Source organism: Mustela lutreola, chromosome 4 (genome assembly GCF_030435805.1).
Source record: "Mustela lutreola isolate mMusLut2 chromosome 4, mMusLut2.pri, whole genome shotgun sequence".
In the NCBI taxonomy this organism is placed as follows: Eukaryota; Metazoa; Chordata; class Mammalia; order Carnivora; family Mustelidae; genus Mustela; species Mustela lutreola.
The window spans coordinates 176,227,919-176,249,653 of NC_081293.1; the positions used below are offsets into that span (position 1 = coordinate 176,227,919).

At 35.2% G+C, this 21,735-nt stretch overlaps 1 protein-coding gene and 1 pseudogene across 7 annotated transcripts in view; one reads left to right on the top strand and one right to left on the bottom strand.

Moving 5' to 3' along the window:
- Positions 1 to 21,735, bottom strand: part of POT1 (protection of telomeres 1) — a 77,797-nt gene that overhangs the window by 54,856 nt on the left and 1,206 nt on the right. For 3 of the 7 annotated variants that reach the window (XM_059171753.1, XM_059171747.1, XM_059171752.1), the window contains exons 2-4: positions 21,468 to 21,648; positions 13,556 to 13,628; positions 10,095 to 10,186 (exon numbers count right to left, since the gene is read on the bottom strand). In XM_059171753.1, the coding sequence (XP_059027736.1) occupies positions 10,095 to 10,186; positions 13,556 to 13,628; positions 21,468 to 21,590 (288 nt within the window). In that variant the 5' untranslated portion in view covers positions 21,591 to 21,648. Of the gene's footprint in view, positions 1 to 10,094; positions 10,187 to 13,555; positions 13,629 to 21,467; positions 21,652 to 21,735 lie in introns of those variants that run through there. The other 4 variants (XM_059171751.1, XM_059171750.1, XM_059171748.1 and 1 more) reach the window with 2 other exon arrangements.
- LOC131830965 (U6 spliceosomal RNA) lies at positions 2,345 to 2,441 on the top strand (annotated as a pseudogene).

Genomic DNA, 21,735 nt, shown 5'->3' on the forward strand with positions numbered 1-21,735 from the left:
TAAGTCTATAAGCTCCCTGGGACTAAGAATGTCTTATCTACCTTTATACACCATAAAAGTGACTGGAAGGAGCTTCTGTTCATAGTACAAGTATATGTTGAATAAATTAATACTAGTAAAATTAAAGTACAAACCTAAATAGAAGAGAGAAAAAAAATGAATGACGCTTAGTATCTAGTTTCCATGAATTTACAAATTGTAATAGCTTTTAAATTAATTCAAATGCACAGAGGATAAGAAAGATAAACACATAATAGGCAGTATTAGTTTGTATAAACACTCATTAGACTGAGTTGAAAATGAGATTTAATACGTATTGTTCTAAGTTCTAAGCTTCTGAAAAGAGCATATTGAAGCCATTCAAACAAGAATAGGAATTACACAGTTCAGCACTAAGAATGCATTCTGATTGATACAGAGTAGGTATTTTATCTTAATCTGCTGAAGTTATTAGGAAATCAGCCTGAGAAGAATACCATATTACTAAAAGTAATAAGTCTTTATTAATATCTGTGTATCAATGGTCTAAAAATAAAAACACATTGGTAGACCTGAAATCTTTGAACTAACTCAGGATACTCAGATATCCGCAAGTGGGTCATTTTCCTTTTGTCTAACCTACCCTGTCAGTGTCTTAAAAGGGGTGAGACTTGGTCATTAAACAACTTCCTTTTTGGGTTAGCCAACAGGAATATTCTACTGAAAACCAGTTTCAGAGAAAAAAATCAATGAAAATAGCATAGATCTTTTTAACATAAAGAAGTGTTCTTAAAAATCAACAATAAAAAAAAGAGCAGACAACTTATTTGCATATTAACATGTCATTTTTTACATGCTAATATCTTATAGAACATAATCAGTAGTGGAACAAGAAACAAATCAGTATGTAACTAAAAAAATGTAAACTGCTAGACTAGTATATTAACTTGTTGATTTTTAATTGGTAGTGTATCCAAAATTCCCACGTTATTACACTTCCAGCAAGCAGGAAAAGGACACAGGAAATATGAAACAACTGATAACCGAAAAGAAAAACACTTATCTGACTTTGACAGGCATTAAGTGATTTTTACTATGCTGCCCTTGCAAATCCTGTTATTATATTTTAAAACACCAATTAAGAGTGAAAGAGTGAAGGGAGAAGCCAGGAATCTGATGCCACTGATAACACAGCGACTGACAGAAAATGTTTCTCTAATATAAAAAATGTATTTTATGATCATTAACATCTATTTGGTTATATAATGCTAAGAACTTAATTGGAAGTACTATAGGCAATATTAGCATAAAATCCAAAATATGTAAATGGTTTACAAATCCCTGTGTGATCTGATGCCCACCACCTCACCAGCTACCTACTACGCAACATACCCCTGAATAGTTCCTTTTTGTAATTTTTAGCATTCCAGGCTCCTCAGTTAGGGGCTCTGTACATGTTGTTCTCTTTTACTAACCCACTCTCCCAGAACCCATCTTCATTCTTTTTGCTACTTTTCTAATTCTACTACTCAATTTCAGTCATATTACATCTGGATAAAATAATCAATTACATAATAACTGTTTAATTTCCTCTGCTCCACTGAGCATTGTCCCAAGATGGCAAGGCCCATTACCCTCTTATTCAGGACATCCAGCACAGAAGACCAAAAACAATCAACAAGTATTTGGACAATTAAATGAATAACCAACTATGTGAATACACATTACTTATATATATGATACCTTCATTAAATCTTAAATAAACTGTATGAGTACTATGAAACTTAATTCAAAAAATCTCAGCATTACTTTAGAGATCATGTAATCAAACACTTTCATTTTTCAGGTAAGAAAATAAGGGCGAGAGAGAATAAATGAACAGTCTAAGATAACATTTAGCTAAGTAGTTGTAGATCAAGACACGAATCAAGATCTCCTAATTTCCAAGACAGGCACTACTCTACAACATCTTTCAGAACTAAATCTCAAATGGAGGGAAAACAATGTATTGACAAACGTCTGTAATTCTGATGGTTTTGTGATAAAATGGTTTTTTAAACTTTCAAAATACTTTGAAAAAGTCCTTCCCCATATTTTATGTCCATTTATTAAACGTTAAATCTTACTTTTAAAGGAAAGCTAAAACTGAAAAAAGTATTTCATACAAAAAAAGGTTCAATTACAGGGTGTATATTACTGCAAAATGTATCACTAGTCTCGCAAAGCAAGGACTAAAATTTTGTTAAAATTCATTTTAATGTTTACAATTTTTTTTTTTTTTTTTTTTTTAAGTAATCAAATGTGGAGCTAACCTTAAGGGAATAAGCCAATGACAAATAACAAAGGTTTAAGAACTGAATTAAGAGTGTTTGCTTCAGAGGCACATACACTAAAATTGGAACAATACAGAGAAGATTAGCATGGCCCCTGCACAAGAACTGAATTAGAAAACCCATTCTTCTACACAAAGAGTTTTACCTTTGACTTTCAATAATTTTTAACCTTACTACTATAAACTCTTAAATAAATAGCCTAATTAGACCTCCCCAATGATCAGCATTCATGGATTTTAAACCCAGAAAGATTTTAAAGTAAACTGTGACCTCAGTCTTGTATAATTATATCTTAAAAAGGAAAAACTTTGGCTTACCATTATTAACATTCTCTGTTAGCTGACAAGTACTAATTAGCCAGTATAGTTCTATTCTGTTTTAATGAATACTTATTTAAAATATATTTCAATTGCAGAAAACACCTTGCATATGTCAGTTAGGGAAAATACTAATGTCTCATACATCATACATATTTTGTAGATGCACTGCACATATTTTGCTAATTCATTGTATTATAACCCTTTTATTGTGTTTCCAAATAATAAGATAAGAATCTTCAAGGAAAAGATAAAAATGTATTTAAAATATAAACAGATCCCTAATATTCAATACCAGGCATTTTTAAAACCCTTCTCCTCTAAAGATGTCCAAGATATGCTGTTAAATAAAGCAATTTATAAAACATGAATAGTACTGTCATTTGATGAAAAATGTGCATGTATGAGCTTATCTGCATGCAGATATAGATAAAGACATGCATGCATAAGTACACACAGATATACACACATATACATAAAAGCTGGAAAGGTACAGGTAAAGAAGCAGGGATTTTATCTAATTTTATCACACTAGGCATTATGAGTGGCTTCAGAAGGAAAGGGGCAGCTTCTGCTTTTCTGGTCATACCTTTCCACACAACTTGAATGTTTTTTTTAAAACCTTCAAGACCAGGCAAAAAGAACAAAATCTTCTAAATCAAATTATTTACAAGATCTAATCCAAGTCCATGCTACCTTCCTGAGCAGGAAAATAATACAGTTGTGGAGACAGAGCAGTATCTCCACTTACAAGTTCTATAACAATACTTAGGTATTATATTTGTATAGAATCTTACAGTTTACAAAGTGCTTCTATACATGTTTATCATTTGAGCCTTTAGTAATCTTCCGCAGTAATTGTCACCTGTAGTTTTATGAAGACAGCCACTATAAAGCTAAGGTTTGTTATAGGACTTCCACTAAAAATAATACAGGATTTTTATAAGACACTAATTTCCAATATCAAATCATTATTCTTTCTGTATATGGGCACATAACTAATTACTCTTGGAACTTCAATATTAACTCAATTATACACCATGATAGAATCATATGAAATTCTGTCCTTAAAAAGCAGTTAATGATCATGGGTTCATGGATCTTTCTGAGAATGAGTTATAAATGACCTTCTCATAGAGGGGAAAAATAATACATACATACATTTACATACACATTTAACTGGTTCACGAACCTCTTCTGAGGCACCTGGGTGGCTCAGTCAGTTAAGCATCTGCCTTCAGCTCAGGTCATGCTCTCTGGGTCCTGGGGTTGAACCCTGAATCGGGCTACCTGTTCGACAAGGAGTCTGCTTCTTCCTTTTATTCCCCTCTGTGCTCTCCCTCTCTCTCAAATAAATAAATAAAATATTTAATAAAAAAAAAAAAAAGGATTTCTTCTAATGATTTGTACACTGCTGGGAGTTCACTGAAGATCCCTGAACCCTAGAATACTCGTCTTCTTTTACAAACGGATGGTCCTTTCACCAAAATTTTTACAGCTAGTTGATTTTTTTTATTTATTTGACAGAGAGACACAGTGAGAGAGGGAACACAGCAGAGGGAGTGGGAGAGGGAGAAGCAGGCTCCCTGTGGAGCAGGGAGCCTGATGGGGGGCTTGATTCCAGGGACTCAACCCCAGGACACTGGGATCCTGATCTTAGCTGAAGGCAGACGCTTAACGACTGAGCCACTAAGGTACTCAAGCTAGCTGACTCAAAAAAAAAAAAAAAAAAAAAAAAAAAAAAAAAAAGGATGCTAGAGCCTCCCTCCTTACCATGCATTACAACTGTCTTTTTTCTCTGGCCAGAATTTGAAGCAGAGAGTTGAATATCTTACTTATTAAAAAATATCAGGACAGAAGAAAGGAAAGGCAACTTTAAAGATCTTAGCAAGTTGGTCTAAAAATGCTAAAGGTGGACTTCTTGGGGCAACTTATGCCTCAGTTGGTTAAGTGTCTGCCTTCGGTTTGGGTCATGATCCCAGAGTCCTGGGATCAAGTCCCGTACTGGGCTCTCTGCCTAGCAGGGAGCCTGCTTCTCCCTCTTCCTCTGTCTGCTGCTCCCCCTGCTTATGCTCTCTCTCTCTCTCAATCTCCGTCAAATGAATGAATAAAATCTTTGGGAAAAAAAGTGGAACTCTTTACAGAATGGAAAGAATCATCCGAAATAAGAACATTAAACTACATTTCATATTTATTTCGTATATTCTGTAATTCTTGAAAACTAAATATTACTAACGCAATGTATCAGGGCAAAACTTCCCTGTGTGTGTCTAGCAGCCTGAAGATTAAGGAAGCTGTTAACAGCATTTATTTGGTTTTGTTTACTTTTTTTTTTTTTTGGAAGGATGGGGAGTCAGAGAAAATATGTTATAGCTTAGTATCACATGCAAATTCATCACTGAACTGATGTATTTTTTATTTTTCCCTATCTCAACAAAGCACTGTAACATACTGTTTTCCAGTTCAAAGGAAAAATGTTATATAAGTTATTTTTCTTTTTTTTTTTTTATAAGATTTTTATTTATTTATTTGACAGAGAGAAATCACAAGTAGATGGAGAGGCAGGCAGAGAGAGAGAGAGAGGGAAGCAGGCTCCCTGCTGAGCAGAGAGCCTGATGCGGGACTCGATCCCAGGACCCTGAGATCATGACCGGAGCTGAAGGCAGTGGCTTAACCCACTGAGCCACCCAGGCGCCCATAAGTTATTTTTCTTAACGAGTGAATCTTCCCCTGTTAAACACCTACTTCATGTTCTCACTTTCATCCATACTCTCTCCCTTTTTCCCCCTCTCCACTTCATCATTTCTGGAGACTATGGCCCTTAAAAAAAATAGCATGACTTCAGATCTCCTTGAGCACTGAATTCTTAATAATTCCGAACTGTCATCATGAATATTAATTACTTTACCTAAGCCGAAATAAAGTCATGCCTTAAAGGGCAAGAATAATAATAATAGGAATAATAATAGTAATGACAACATGCCTTTACTGGAGGCACCCACAAAAAGTACCCCATCAAAATAGGTATATAGAGCTACTGATTTCTACCCTACCTAAGTGGCCTGAAGCAAACTGTGAGATAACACCTCTTTTTTAGTATATTTCCTTCTGGAACTTTGCTGTGCCGTAACAACTAGATTAGAACTATGTATCTCCAATTTTTAAAATTGCACCTAAAATTACTCTATTTATCATCCTAAGAGAAAGTCTGATGAAATATCACAGGAGTTTTAGGATGTCAATCACACAGGAAATACTTATTTCCTTAAATTCTAGAATTTTAAAATACACCAGGGATTTAATAACAAACTTTTCACAGAAGTGAAAAATCACTACACTGATTCTTCTTTCCTTTATTCAAACTATGAATTAGGAAAACATTAATGGATTTACCACCTCTTCATAGAAGCTTTGGCCAAAAAGACAAAATTTGAGTTCAGCAATCTATTCCCAAAACACTGGTTAGAAGAAAAAAAAAAAAGATTTTCTGACAGTTAACATGAAATAAATCTTTATTCTAGACTCCAAAGACAGGTTTTACAAAAACAGCATTTCTCAAGTCCACTAAATTATTTATAAATGCTAAGTTTCTGAAACCACAGTATTCCAGAATTACTCAGAATTCTCAGCTAATCCAACATTCTTACTTTATATTTGATTAAATTTATATCTGGAGATTATCAATGGTTACTCAAAATCCAGTAATTAACTGGAAGCCACACTTCTGGGCTAAGACCAAGGTGCACTTTCTCTCGCTGCTTTTCCTCATTGGGGCTGCATCTAATTACAGCAAGATAGAGAGTCATAACAATAATAACTGGCCACACACTAAGTTCCCACACAGTGCCAGCAGTAGGTACATTTATCTCTAATCCTGACAACAATCCAGAAAGGGTGGTATTAATACTCCTATCTTGATTTTTTAAAGAATTTTAAAATTAATTTTTATTGATTTTACTCTAAAGATTATTTTTTTAAACAAAAAATTTTGAAGAATTTTTTAAATCTTTCAAGAATAAAATTGAAAAACACTGAACAGAGTTAAGCATTTTGCCCCAATCACACCTGCTGGGATTTAGATACGGACCCCCCTGCTGTGTCTGGAACATGCACTCATACTTCTCAGCCTTTGCACTTACAAATTCCTGGTTACTCCAAATATCTAAGGATCACTTTACTTCTTTCAAGTTTCTGCTCAAATGTCACCTTATCAGAGTCTTTCCTTCATCCAATTAAAATATATCCTCACATCTCTCTCTTCCCCTGCTTTATTCTCCACAGCACTGTCTGCCACTTAGAAAATTGTTTATCTGTTCACTATCTACCTTTCTCCAATAGAAAGTATGCTGCATAAGAACTCTGAAGGACTCATTTTCTATTACATATCTGTATTGGCTAAATATTGCACTGCAGACATGTTTTTTTAACTGAAGCAAAACATAATGGAAAACTTGTCATCTAACTATTTTTTTAAGTTTTTTTTTTTTTTTTTAAGATTTTATTTGTTCATCTGACAGAGAGAAGGAGAGAGAGAGATCACAAGTAGGCACAGAGGCAGGCAGAAAGAGAGGGGGTAAGCAGGCTCCCTGCCAAGCACAGAGCCCGATGTGGGGCTCGATCCCAGGACCCTGAGATCATGACCTGAGCTAATGGCAGAGGCTTAACCCACTGAGCCACCCAGGTGCCCCATTTTAACCATTTTTAAGTGTATAACTCAATGACATTAATTACAATCACAATGTGTGCAACCATCACCACTACCTATTGTCAAACCTTTTCTTCACCCCAAGTAGAAATTTTTTAACCACTGAGGAAAAACTCCCCATTCCCCCCACCAACCCAGGCTCTTGGTAATCTCTCATCTACTTTCTGTCTCTGTGAATTTGCCTATTCCACATATTCATATAGAAGGAATCACAAAATAGTTGTCCTTTTGTGTTTGGCTTCTCTCACTTAGCATAATGTTTCCAAGTTCATCCATGATGTAGCATGTATCAGAACTTCATTCCTTTTTATGGCTGAGTAATATTCCATTATATGACTATAGCACATTATTTATCTATTCACCTGCTAATGGACACTTGGGTTCTTGCCACCTTTTGGCCATTATAAATGAGGTAGTCCCCCTCGTGTGTGATTTTGCTTTCCATGGTTTCAGATGCCTACTGTCAACCACGGTCCAGAAGCGGATGATCCTCCTTCTGACATACTGTCAGAAGGTTAATAGTAGCCTAAGGCTATACTGCGGTGCCTATGCCATTCACCTCACTTCCTCTCATCATGTATGCCTTTTATCATCTCACATCATCACAGGAAGAGTAAGCACTGTACAATATTTTCAGAGAAAGTAACCACATTCACATTAATTTTATTACAGTATATTACCATAAATGTTCTATTTTATTATTGATTGCTATTAATCTCCAGCTATGCCTAATTTATAAATTAAACTTACTATGACAGGTGTGTATATATAGGAAGAACAATGTATACAGGGTTCAGTACTATCCATAGTTTCAGGCTTCCAGTGGGGGGTCCTACAACCTGTTCCCACAGATAAAGGGGGGAACTGCTGCAATGCTCCATCAATTTGATTTGTACATGATTGTCCACTCGTGTACAAATATCTGTTTGAATTCTTGTTTTCAATTATTTTGTCTGTATATCTATTAGTGGGGTTGCTAGGTCATATCATGATTCTAAGAAGAAACGTCCAACTGTTTTCCACCGTGGCTGTATCATTTTACACTGAATGGATGTTAACACCTTTGTCAAAAATCAACTGCCCATAAATACATGGGTTTACTTCTCGACCCTTAACTCTATTCTGTTGTTATACATATCTATCTTTATAACAGTCCCACAGTGTTGATTACAGTATCTTTTTTTTTTTTTTTTTTTAAAGATTTCATTTATTCACTTGACAGAGAGATCACAAGCAGGCAGAGAGGCAGGCAGAGAGAGAGAGGAGGAAGCAGGCTCCCCGCTGAGCGGAGAGCCCGATGCGGGGCTCGATCCCAGGACCCTGAGATCATGACCTGAGCCGAAGGCAGCGGCCCAACCCACTGAGCCACCCAGGCGCCCGATTACAGTATCTTTGTGCTGAGTTTTGAAATCATGAAGTGTGGGTCTTCTGACTCTGTTATTCTTTTACTAGATTGTTCAGGGTCCCTTGAAACTCTCAATGAATCTGAGAGTCAGCCTTTCCATTTCTAAAGTCTGATAGAATTTTGATAGGGATTACACTAAATCTACAAGTCACTTTGGTTGGTCCTGATAGCTTAACAATATTGTCTTCCTACCCAAGAATATAAATGTCATTCCACTTATTTAGGTCTTATTTAATTTCTTTTAGCAATGTTTTTGAACTTTCAATGTAGAAATCCTTCACCTCATTGGTTACATATACTCACAGGTATATTATTCCTTCAGATGCTAACACACATAGAATTGTTTTCATAGCTTCCTTTCTAGACCACTCATTATGCGTAAATAGTAACAACGGATTTTTATGTGTCCACTTTGTACCCTCCAATGCTGCCGAATTCATTTATTAATCCTAGTGGCTTTCTTTTGGATTCTCTGGGATCTACAAATACAGAATCATGTCATATGAAAGTAGAGACAGTCTTACCTCTCCCTTTAAAATTAGGTGTCTTTTATTTCATTTTCTTATATAACTGCTCTGGCTAGAACTTTCAGTGGAAGGTTGAAAAGCAGTGGTAAAGTAAGCATCCTTGTCTTGTTCCTAATCTTAGTGAGGACCTTTGAGTTGTTCACCACTGAGTTTAATGTTACCTGTGAGTTTCTCATAATTTCCCTATGTTGTGTTGAGGAAGTTTCCTTATGTTCCTAGTTTCCCAAGTGTTTTGATTACAAAAGAGTACAGGATTTTATCCAATGCCTTTCGTGTATAAGTTCAGATGACCATCTGTTTTTTCCCTTTTTCTATTAATGTGATATGTTACATGGACTGATTTTTTTATGCTGAACCTAACCGTACTCCTGGGATAAATCTCACTTTGTCATAGTGTCTGCTCCTTTTAATCTGCTGTTGGCTCAGTTTGGAAGCATTTTGTTGGATTTAACAGGCATGTATTTTGAAACAATTATCAGAAAATAATAAAAAAATACAGTTATAGCTTATAATTTTTTAGTTATTAAGAATTATTTTTTAATTGAAGGGAAAATGTATATATCCTTAAGACATTCTGTTAAATATTAAAATGAAGTGAAAGAAAAAATTGTCCGTTTTTATGTCAGTGTTAAGTTTTATAATATCTTTGGAATGTTACAATTTTAAAACTATTTCTGAAGTATCCTTTTTTTATATCTGCAAATACATAATGAATATGTAAAACAAAACAAAAGAAAATAAAACCAAAAAAAGATCTACAGAATGAATATAACATCAATAATTTTAAATTATACTCCTAAAACAAAAAGTAACATGAAAATAATTTACCCCTTCATAGAAAACTTTTGCACAGTCCTTTGCTAATTTTCCAAAAAATAATACATTGATGGTGTTGATCTCTGAATTTGAATTTTCTTGTTCTATAGAGGAAAAAGCACATACAGAAAAACACTAATTAGATAGAGCAGTTTTACACACATAAGAAAACTGACTGATAACTACATTCTAAAAACTGTAGTTGTTTCAAAATATAATTATGAAGAATAAGTAAAATTTTTATAATTCACTTTTAGTTTAATACCTTAAGTAATGCAAAGATAATGCACAGAATACTATTAGGTAGTAAAACCAAAATTATTATAAGATTCAATTAGAATACATTTTATAAATTTTGATAAATATTACATTAACAGTATAAAATATCCACATTCTATTTATTTTCTATGTTTATAATAAAAATAAATTGAGTGTGGTAATTATTCAATTTTTATACTATATAACATATCACCCCCAAAATAGTTCATTTTCTGAACTTCCAGCAATCTAGTGTCAGCACATTAAGTTTTAATATAGGTAAGTGTGATTTTCTCCTCCAGCACACACAAATTAAAGAGTAAAAGAATAGTGTATGTGTAAAGACCAAACGATCTATGATTTTTGAAAATGAAACTTAATTGGGAAAAAGAAGAATTTCCACAATTTTCACTCTTCAGAGATCACCTTCTACAACCAGAGCAGCAGGGCCAAAATGCTAAGAGTCGATTATATCATCTGAGGAAAGTCTCATTCATATTAGCTTTCAAATATTCAACTACTCCAAGAAACTGCCATCGTATCAGATTTTTATGCATCTATAGGAGTATATGAAAGATCTTTCCCAAAATGATAGCCTTTTTTGTGTGACTTAGAATTCTCGAATCTTCTACTCTGTCAGGCTGGTGGCATGCAGCAGTGAAACAACTGCCTCACAGCTGCCTACTGCCTCCCTTCACTTACCTCTTCAACTCCTCAAAACAAGCGTATACATAAACTGAATCACTAATGTATATCAAATATAAAAACACCGTGATTTCTAACACTGTTAATATCTTAAATGACCTATCAGATGTCTGTGTCTGGCCATGACAGACTAATAGGTTTATTCTCCAGTCTTAAAATGACTAGAAATGACTAGAAAGCTAAGGAAAAATATATGAAACAACAGTTTTCAGGTACCAGACAACAGGAAGTGCAGGAACGTGTTCTGAGAAGGAAAATAAGGCATTACCCCTGGCTTACTTCCTGAAGAATTTCCACGCAGCAGAAAATGGATTTAAAATGCAACAAAGGGGGCGCCTGGGTGGCTCAGTGGGTTAAGCCGCTGACTTCGGCCCAGGTCATGATCTCAGGGTCCTGGGATCGAGTCCCGCATCAGGCTCTCTGCTCAGCAGGGAGCCTGCTTCCCTCTCTCTTCTCTGCCTGCCTCTCCGACTACTTGTGATTTCTCTCTGTCAAATAAATAAATAAAATCTAAAAAAAATTAAAAAAAAAATGCAACAAAGCTCAGCAGCCTTCACCAAATTCAGAAGAGTTCAGATACGAGGACAGCAAGGTGGCTAGAATTTGCAGGGCAGAGTGCCAAAAACAGCAGCACAGATACAGAGTGCTCTGCAACCCTGAGATGGGTCCTTCAGGTCTTTGCCTGAATACTTCTCTCCAAGTACGTGGAAGATAAGTACCTCAGGTAGAAAAAGAACCACATGAAAGGAAAAGGCAGAACAATTCTGAGACACACAGGGCTAGGAATTGTTCTGGTTCCAACCACACAGAATGGAATCGTCATACACAAGGCAGAGAGCAGAACTGTCAGAAGGTTATTTCCTTAGTGATAAGGCCAAATTAGTCTGAAAATAAAGGCTGTTCTATATCCACCCAATGAAGCGAATCAAACTGATTCCAGGAAAATTAAATGTATCCCAAAATAAAGACAAGTAATATTTAAAGGATGGGTAATAAATAAATCCAACATGATAATATAAAATTCTAAATGTTTGGTGTCCAGTAAAAAAAATTACCTCCATGAACATCATTAGGAGAAATGGAAGATATTTTAAAAATCTCAAAATGAACTTTCGAAGTTGAAAAATATAGTATTAGAAGTTAATAATAGTACATTGAGTGGAGATAACAGCAGATTAACAAAAACTAAATGTTAAAGAAAACTAAAAAACAGAAAAGAATCAATGAAAAGAAAAGGTGATTTTAAATATCAATAAAATAAATATCTAGCCAAAATGATCGGGGGAAAATGAGAAGGTAGTCACAAATTATCAAATAAATGAAACAGGACATCCCTATAGGTCCTACCAACATTAAAAGTATATCAAAAATATATTATGAATAACTTTTTACCAATATTGTTGACAACTAAGATGAAATAGACAAATTCCTTCAGAAACAAACTACTGAAGCTTACTCATGGAAAAAAGAAAAGAAAAGCCCTATTAATAAATAAATACACTGAATTGAGGGTTTAGAACTTTCCCATAAAGAAATTTCCAGGCACAGTTGGCTTCACTGATGAATTCTACGAACATTTAAGAAAGAAATAAAAGCAATTACAGATAAACTCTTCCAGAAAATAGAAGGAGGCAGTTAACAGCTCTTTCCAGGAAGAGAGCATTACGCGGATACTAAACTCAAAATCATTACAAGAAAAGAAAGACATGAAACAACATCCTTCATAAACTTAGATGTAAAAATCCTTAATTAAGTATTTGTAAATTAAACCTAACAATATATCAAAAGAATGATTCATCAGGCCTACTACCCTATTATGCTTTGTTTTTCTTCAGACCACATTTCTAATACTACATATGTAATTATTTATTGAATTTACGTACTCCCCTAAAATGTAAACTTCATGAAGGCAAAGGCTTTATTTTGGTCACTGCCATATCTCCCATACCTAGAACAGTATCTAATATAAAACTGGTTTTCAGTAGTTAAAGTATGTTGTAATTCAAAGTCTGTTTCCCACTGACTGCGGCAGGCCATTCTTCAGTCCAATTTCACGACTCAGATGAGACCTATTCCGGTCCTCAAATATTCCACGGCAGATCTTCCTAGCCTACCAGGATTATTTCACAGTTTCTAGGAAGAAGGCATAATCTCATATAACTATACCTAGATAACAAATAACACGTTGAAAGCAGTGTTTTAAGTTTGCTAAACTATTTAGGTCACACTAGTGAAACTAGAAGCAGGGGTACCAGTTAGCTATTTTAACAGTTTAGATGTGAGATTAAAGGAATCTGAAGTAAAATAGAAGAAATGGGTGAGGGGAAAGAGGATAGGTGGTATGGAAAAATTTATTTATTCTATAGTTTTTTTACACTACTGTATATGTATTACCCATTAGAAATCATTTCTGTGCTTATGCGTGTACACATATATAAGTTATCCATTTGTAGATGATAAGGTAAAAAAAAAAAAAGGTTAAGCAGAAATTGTCTTATTACACTGTATACCTTGTAGTGCAATCTTCAAAACAGCTGTTCTGTTTCCACCATAAGTTAAAGAAGAAATAAGTGAGAGTTTTCCCTAAAATGAGAGAAAAATGATTATACAGAAAACCCAAAAGAGCTTATTATAACACCAAGAGATATGTTAAAATTGGAAAAACTATTTTAAAAGCAATAAACTTTTATTTTTCCAAAAAAAATCAAAGTACTATGTTCAAGTCACCATATTTAAGAAATGAAAGTGATTTTACTGAATAAATTTCAGAAGGCCTAATTATTTAGGGTCATAACTTAATTTTTTAAGCAATCTTATTAGTTAAGTATTATCCAATTCCTCATTTTACAGATAAAGATGAGCTAGCTCAACTTCAGCTTCCTTTTAACCCTCAGAACGCTGTTCTCTACAGAAGAAAAATGAAGAGTCCGCTCCTAGAAAGAAAGAAACACTAATTTAAACTAAATAAACACTAATTAAACACTAAATAATTAAATAAGTTTAATTATTTAATAATTTATTAAAATAGCTAAACTATAAAACTAATTAAACACTAAATAAAGACTAATTTAAAGAATTAAAAAATGCGAAATGGTAATGTCATAAATGAGGGCAGTGCAGAGAGGGCCAAGCAATGAACTACAGCACACAGAGTTTAGTCCTCATTCTTCTATAACTAACAAAGTCTGTCACCTTAAAAAAGCTATTTAATCAGTCTCTCAGATAAAATGAAGTATTTAATGTAGGTAGTTTCTATACTTTCTTCTGGTTCTAAAATTTAACGATCCTATGAATAAATACATTATAGGTCTCTTTGAAAACTTCCACGTAGAAATAAAATTTAATAAAATTTAAAAATTTTTAAATTTTAAACTTAATAAAATTTAAAAATGGATCTCTGGGGTGCCTGGGTGGCTCAGTCAGTTAAGCGGCCGCCTTCGGCTCAGGTCATGATCCTAGGGTCCTGTTCAGCGGAGAGCCTACTTCTCCCTCTCCTTCTGTCTGCTGCTCTGCCTATTTGTGCTCTCTCTCTTTCTCTGTCAAATAAATAAATCTTTTAAAAAAATAAAAAATAAAAATGGATCTCTAATACACATCTCCCACACTAATATTCCAGACTTTGATATAGCCAGCAACAACAAAAACCTACATTCCTACACCAATTTTACTTATAAAACTAGGAATTAAAAAAAAAATTAAAATAAGGCTTTCAATCACGCATGATTCGGTCAGAAGTAAAAATAGTTCCACTTGGAGGTAGAAAGCTGGAAAGTACAACAAAAGGTTGGACAATGTACAAATTTCAACCTTTTTTTGACCTGCGAGAGAATTAAAACCAAAAGACAACCAACTAACCAGCAATTAGGAAAAGAAAAGTATCTCCACTAAGAGAGGGGCAACAGTGAGTTGAGGTCACAAGGCAACCAACTAATCAGAAATTTAAAGAAAGGGAAGATCTTCAAGGAGAGATGGGTGGCAAGCAGTTGCTCACCTGAAGTAAATGGCAAATGCTGCCTGACATCTGTCAGAAAATTCATCTAACATTTTAATGAGTTGCTAAGGCTAAGTGTGGGCCACTGAGAAGACCTGGAACTTGTGGGAGCTGCAAACACAAGCGGGAATTCACACCCATTTATAAGCTCTTCTCCAAAAATCTGAAGACAAAAGTCAGGCCAGGAGTCAGCGTAAGGATGGTAGCAGTTATTGTAGGAAACCCTGCCAGGGTTCCCCATCTCCCTTCCCCATATTTCTCTCAAAATAAAGTCCTTAAACTGCTTAGGAGGGCAAAGCTCTTAAACTCCTAGGAGGACAAAAGCTATGACTCTCATTAGAGCTTTCGTGAAAACATACTGCAGAAAAAAACGCTCTCTACTCTTCTAGGGATAAGGAGAAAGGGGTATACAGCTGTGAGGGCCAGACCTACAGCTAGGGACAGGGCAGAATCACTAGCAGACCTCACCCACAAGACCCAAGTCACCTTGCCTGAGTCACCTTGCCTGACAACACCAAGACTAACGCAGAACAAAGGACATCCACTTATCACAAGATTAATTAACATGATGTACTACTGGGACAGAGGCACAAGAGCTGGGAGAGAAACTTCAGCAGAAGTTAAGCACAAGGAAAGACCTAACTAAGGACAATGAGAAAACCCCTCTGGCCAACCAAACTTCCTTCTAAATACAAAGAAATTCTGAAGGAATTTAAAGCTTATAAGCACACTGAAGTAACCAAAATAACAAAGCTGAAACCTCACTCAACTTCTAACTAGATTAACTCAACAAACCACACTAAAGGCCTCACAGAAAGACCCGCACATTCTCAGGAATAAAAAACTACTGCCTTTGGTTCCCACTGCCCGTCACAGGAGGTACAGCCTACAACAACAACTTATGAGGCATATAAAAACACAGGAAAGGACACACTATCAAGACATAAAGTAATCAAGAGAACTTTGATCAGATTAAATTAATCAAAATGAACTTAAAACAGGTGCTTTTGTTACTCTTACACTTGATCCACCTGGATGAAAGCTCTAAGTGAGAGTTCAGAATGACTGAAAAATGACATTCTGCTTTCTGGAATGGGACACCCAGATTTTACAACAACGGAGAGCCAAAAACTCAGGCACCTAGGGAGAGAGGCCCAGCACCTGGGGAGGAGCCCTCAAACCTGGAAAAGGTACTCCTCAAACATCAAGAGAAAAAAGTGGAAGTTGAACTAAACAACAAGCTTTGGAAGTTTAAGGATGACTGAATAGTGAGAGACTTCCAGGGAGATTTATGTCCTCAGAGTTATGTGTTTACATTTCAATAAGGGATGGAGAAACCCTTTAGACAGTTCTTTACATTCTCAATGATGGATTTACATTCAGGAGATGAGATTTCTGTCCTGTCTCTCAGAGGGAGAGGGTAAAGCTGGATAGCTGTCCTACATAAACTCCCAGATTCATAATTTCAAGGTTCCTTTTCTACAGTCCAAGAAATCCAATTTTCACCCACAGGAAGACTTTTGATCCTCACCACATTGCCGTGAATGAGGAAGATGGGGGACAGAAAACTGAGTCATTGCTGAGAGTAAAAATTATAGTTAGCCTATACTCCACAAATCTCATATTAGCTTTCAGGATAAAAGTGAATATTAGATATTAAATGTATCACCCCCCTCATTTTTAAAGATTTCATTTATTTCACAGAGAGAGAGACACAGCAAGAGAGGGAACACAAGCAGGGGAAGTGGGAGAGGTAGAAGCAGGTTCCCTGCTTCCCAATGTGGGGCTCAATTCTAGGACCCTGGGATCATGACCTGAGCCTAAGGCAGACACTTAATAACTGAGCCACCCAGGTGCCCCGTATCACCCCCAATTATAAGAAGGAATACTAAGCAAATTCATCTCTGGCTGTACTACAAGAAATGCTAATGGATATTTTTCAAGATGAAGGGAAAATTGGGTCTACTGGTAAAAATAAAACACATCAGATATAGTAAATATGTCAGTCAGTATAAAATACTGTATTTTTGCCTTCTCTTGATTTCCTTAAAAGACAATTTCCCATTTAAAAGCAAGAGCTAACATTGTAAGGTGGAAGTTTATCCTAACAGCTCAAGGAACAGGGGAGTAGGAAATGAAATTTTAATGCTATAAAATTCTTTTATTTTATTCACTTCATTCTTCAAGTGAGAAGAATGAAGCAGAACATGAGAAATAAAAAAAAGTGTCATGTGAAAAGTGTACAATATTGACTCTAAGTAGATTTTAATAAGAATGTATTGTTAGTACTAGATTAACCACTAATGAGGCAGGTGCTGTTCAAACCAACAGAGAAAATAGAATAGAATGGGAAACAATATTTAACAGAACCCAGAGAACTCAGGAAGGGAGGAAAGAGGATCACAGGAAGGACAAATGGAAATCAAAGAGCAAGACAGTATTACTTAAACACCATTATAACAATTACTTTACATATAAATTAAGCACTCCAAATAAATGGTGAGTGTAAAGGCCTATTTAGCCAGAGTGGCTCCATCCGGTTAAATAGTGATTTTGTTGGACTGACAGACTTGATTAAAAAGCATGATCTAATGAATGCTATCTAAGGGATGCTTAAAATATAAAAATAAATTAAAAATAAAAGACATATCAGCCAAACAGTTAATCTAGGAATGCTGGCATGGCTGTATTACCAGAAAAAACAGATGCTCAAAGAGTTACCAGAGATAGAGACAGCTGATAATGACAAAAGGATACATTCATCAAAAAGAAATGACAATCCAAAATACATAGACACTTAATAAAAAAGCTTTGAAACAGCTGGTTTTAACACCTCTCTCTCAGTAACTGATAGAACAAGGAGAAATAAAATCAGTACAAATAGAGAAGACCTGAAAACACAATCATACAAGTTTATACCATTAACATTCACAGACCAACAGACCAGACAATTGCTGAAAACACATTGTTATCAACTACAGGAATGTTCAGGAAGGCAAACCATATGTGACCTATTCAATTAAGTCTTAATAAACTTCAAAATACCTGAAATCTTGCAGAAATTACAAATCAGTAACAATAACATATTTAGACAGATCCCTGTGTTATTAAATGTCCCCAGTGTTATTAACCCTTTAATCTTACATCCTCTTTAAATGCATCCCTTCCTCTTCTTTCCTTTACAACAAAATGTATTCTTTAATATGAAATGGAATATTTAAAGTGAGAAATCATAATTATTTTGTTATTGATAGTTTACAACAACTGTATTTACTTCACCACTTGTTATTAGTAACCTTGTGTAAATTTTTAGGACTGCTGACAAGTTTGAAAAGAATTTCTATTAAGTTTCTTTCCTATATAACCTTAAGATTTGTAACAACTGTCCTTGAAGTACCTGATTCCATTGTTTCAGTACCTATTTTTATCCACTAACTATACATCATCCCATGCTAGGTTTAACAGTATATATTCATACCCTCCTACAACTTCTGACTCTGTACTTTTCTTCTATACTACCCAAGGAGTGGGAGTGTTCCTGGAGAACATTTCTTACACCAGGAGAGGTGGTATATCTGGCTATAAATGGAACTAACTGCAAAACACACAAATACAACTCATTAAACCTATTCCACAAGTCAACTTCCCCCTACCTACATGTTCCAAAAATGTTCTCAGCCATTCCAATGTCACTTGATAAGACAGGAAATGGGATGGAGGGGGAAGGCAAAATGGAAAGAGATAGCAATCTTAACCATTTTAGGTTAAAACATTCCACTTGCGTGTATTTTACAAATACGAAAATGTAAATTCGTTTCTAAGACTCCTAACATGGTACTGGGCTTGTTCAAGTAAAGCCTTTGAAGCTTGAACTTCACTAACTGCAAAATCATCCTGTCTCTGGTGAATGAGATTATGATACATTATTTTCACTGAAAACTATGAGATTAGGTAAATTCCTGTCCAAAGGCATGTTAATGATACCATTATATTGACCACAGTAATCAGCACTTACTGAATACTTAGAAGTCATTAAGTACTTTACATTTAATCCTCACTGCATTTCTATGAAGTAGGTTCTATTACAATTCCTAGCTCACAAATGGAAAAGATAAGGTACAGGCAGATAAAATTACTTTCCCAATTACAACACTAGTAAATGGTGGGTCTGTGCTTGAATCCAACCAGCCTGGAAGTCTCCAGGGCTTCCACTCCTTTTCAGGGTGCTAAACTGCTATAGGATAAATTTGTGAACGTGGTCTATGAGTTTTGAGTGTGAGTGTACTGGGAGGAAAAGGGGACAGGGTGAGGAAAGAATAGAAGAGGAAAGGAAATGCAGATAAATTTTTAAAAATGTAATGTGTTTTATTTCACTTTAGTGCAGTAGTTGTGAAGTTGACTTTAGATAGTATAAAAGCTAGTCACTGTTAACCAAATGCAAAACTGACTCAGCTAAAATTTAAAAACTTTCTGTTCCTATTACAGGACTATGACTTCCATAATCAAAATATCTAAATACCACAACATACTCCAACTTCTTGAAAGACAATTCCTGCTCTCACTTTCTCACCCAACACTGAATCCTCAAACCACTGAAAGCCAACCCAGCAACATCAGTCTTTCCAAGTGACCAGTACTTTCTTGATTATTAAATCTAACAGATATTTTCCAAATGTTTTTGCATGTTTAGCAGGAACATAATGCTTTGGTTAGTGGCAAAGACAATGAAAATTCAAATCACAGCTCAGCCACTTACTAGCTAACCTTGGATGAATTACTTAACCTGTATCTGTTTTCCCAACTATAATATGGGAATAATAGTATCTATTCACAGGGTTCTTTCAAGACTTAAAAGAGGGAACATATGTAAATCACTTGAGTGTGTGTACCAGAAAGCAATTTATCTAAGAGTTACTACTTGTGAGTTACTAGTTATGATACTACTCCTTGAATCTTACCTTACTAAGTATACAAAACATCACTCTCTCCTGGTTTTTCTCCTACGCCTCTGGATTATCTCTCTTATTCATGCTACTTTCTTAATATTGACATCCTTCAATACATCTTCTCATTCTGTTCTTTTTCCCTGAGGAGGAACCCTATGAGCTCCAGAACCCCAAATCTATTTGCCTATCGGACATTACTACCTGGATACCTCTAATAACCTCTGAAAGATATCCAAAACCGAACTCATTATCTTTCTTCCTAAATGTATGCCTATTATTCTCGCAGGGTGAACAGGACTTAAAAGCAGGGAAATTTCCGGAACTCCTTTTTAACCTCTCTCATCTAATCATCTTCCAAAACCTATTGATTCTGCTTCTTATCTTGTCAGTTCCAAAGCAAGAAAGTCTAAATTCTAACACCAGCTCTACTACTTATTAACTGCATCTTTTTTTTTTTTTTTAAAGATTTAATTTATTTATTTGACAGAGAGAAATCACAAGTAGATGGAGAGGCAGGCAGAGAGAGAGAGAGAGGGAAGCAGGCTCTCCGCTGAGCAGAGAGCCCGATGCGGGACTCGATCCCAGGACTCTGAGATCATGACCTGAGCTGAAGGCAGCGGCTTAACCCACTGAGCCACCCAGGCGCCCTATTAACTGCATCTTAAGCCAATCATTTAACCTTTTAGAAATGCAGTCTCCTCACAGCCCAAGAATAATAGTACCCAATCCATAGGGTTTTATGATGATTAAATGAGTTGATATACATAAAGCACTACCAAGTTCCTAAAAGGGCTTAATGTTAAATTCTATTATTATTATTATTTCATTACTATTTTGTCTGTCTCCATCCCATCATCTCCTCTTGCCCCTGGTTCAGACCAACATCAACTCTAAATTACTGCAACTCTCTTGCCCTTTCTGATATACTCTTCACCTAAAAGACAGAGTAATCTAAACTCAAAGTAAGTCATGTCTTTGTCCTGCTTAAAATCTATTAAGGGTCTCCCACAGTTTTTAGGGTAACACCCAAATTCTTCAACATGCACTTGAGGGCTGCTTATACCCAAAATGAAAGGTATAATCTCCATCACCCTTTTAAGTTCCAGCTCCATCTTCCTGACCTAACTTGTCAGAACCAAAGGTTCCCTCCTAAATGTTCACATACCACAATGCTAATACCAACCTATTAATTATAATCAGAGATTAGGTAAACTGTCCAAACCCAAAAGAATTCAGTCCCCTTTAGTTCAAGGATCATATTCATTCATCTCTGTACCCTCGGAATTTATTCCACTGTATCACAGAAGAATTCAATAAATGTTTGCTAAATGAACACTAAATAATTAAGAACAACAGCACCAAATAACGACAAACATTGTGACACACATAAAACTATTCCTAAAACAACTCTTAGAAATAAGCTAAACATAAAAATAAGCATTCCTTTTAGAAGAAAAAAGCATTCTGAGTGATGAAAATTCTTACCTGGATGTATTTTTTGCTATAATCACAACCTGGCTGTAGAGAACTGATATCTACTTTGTTTAATTCACTTAGAAGCTCAACTTCAGGCACTCCATTGACTTCTTTTATTAATTCAAGTGGCATATCAGCTCTGTTTCAAAATGTTGTCCAAAGCAAATTCAACTAGGAAATTGACAGCTTGCTGCTGAAAACACAAAGACCAGCGTTTTACCCAAAGTATAGTCAGTAGTTTTAAGTTTCTTTGACTTTGCTTTGCTTTTTCTTTCCT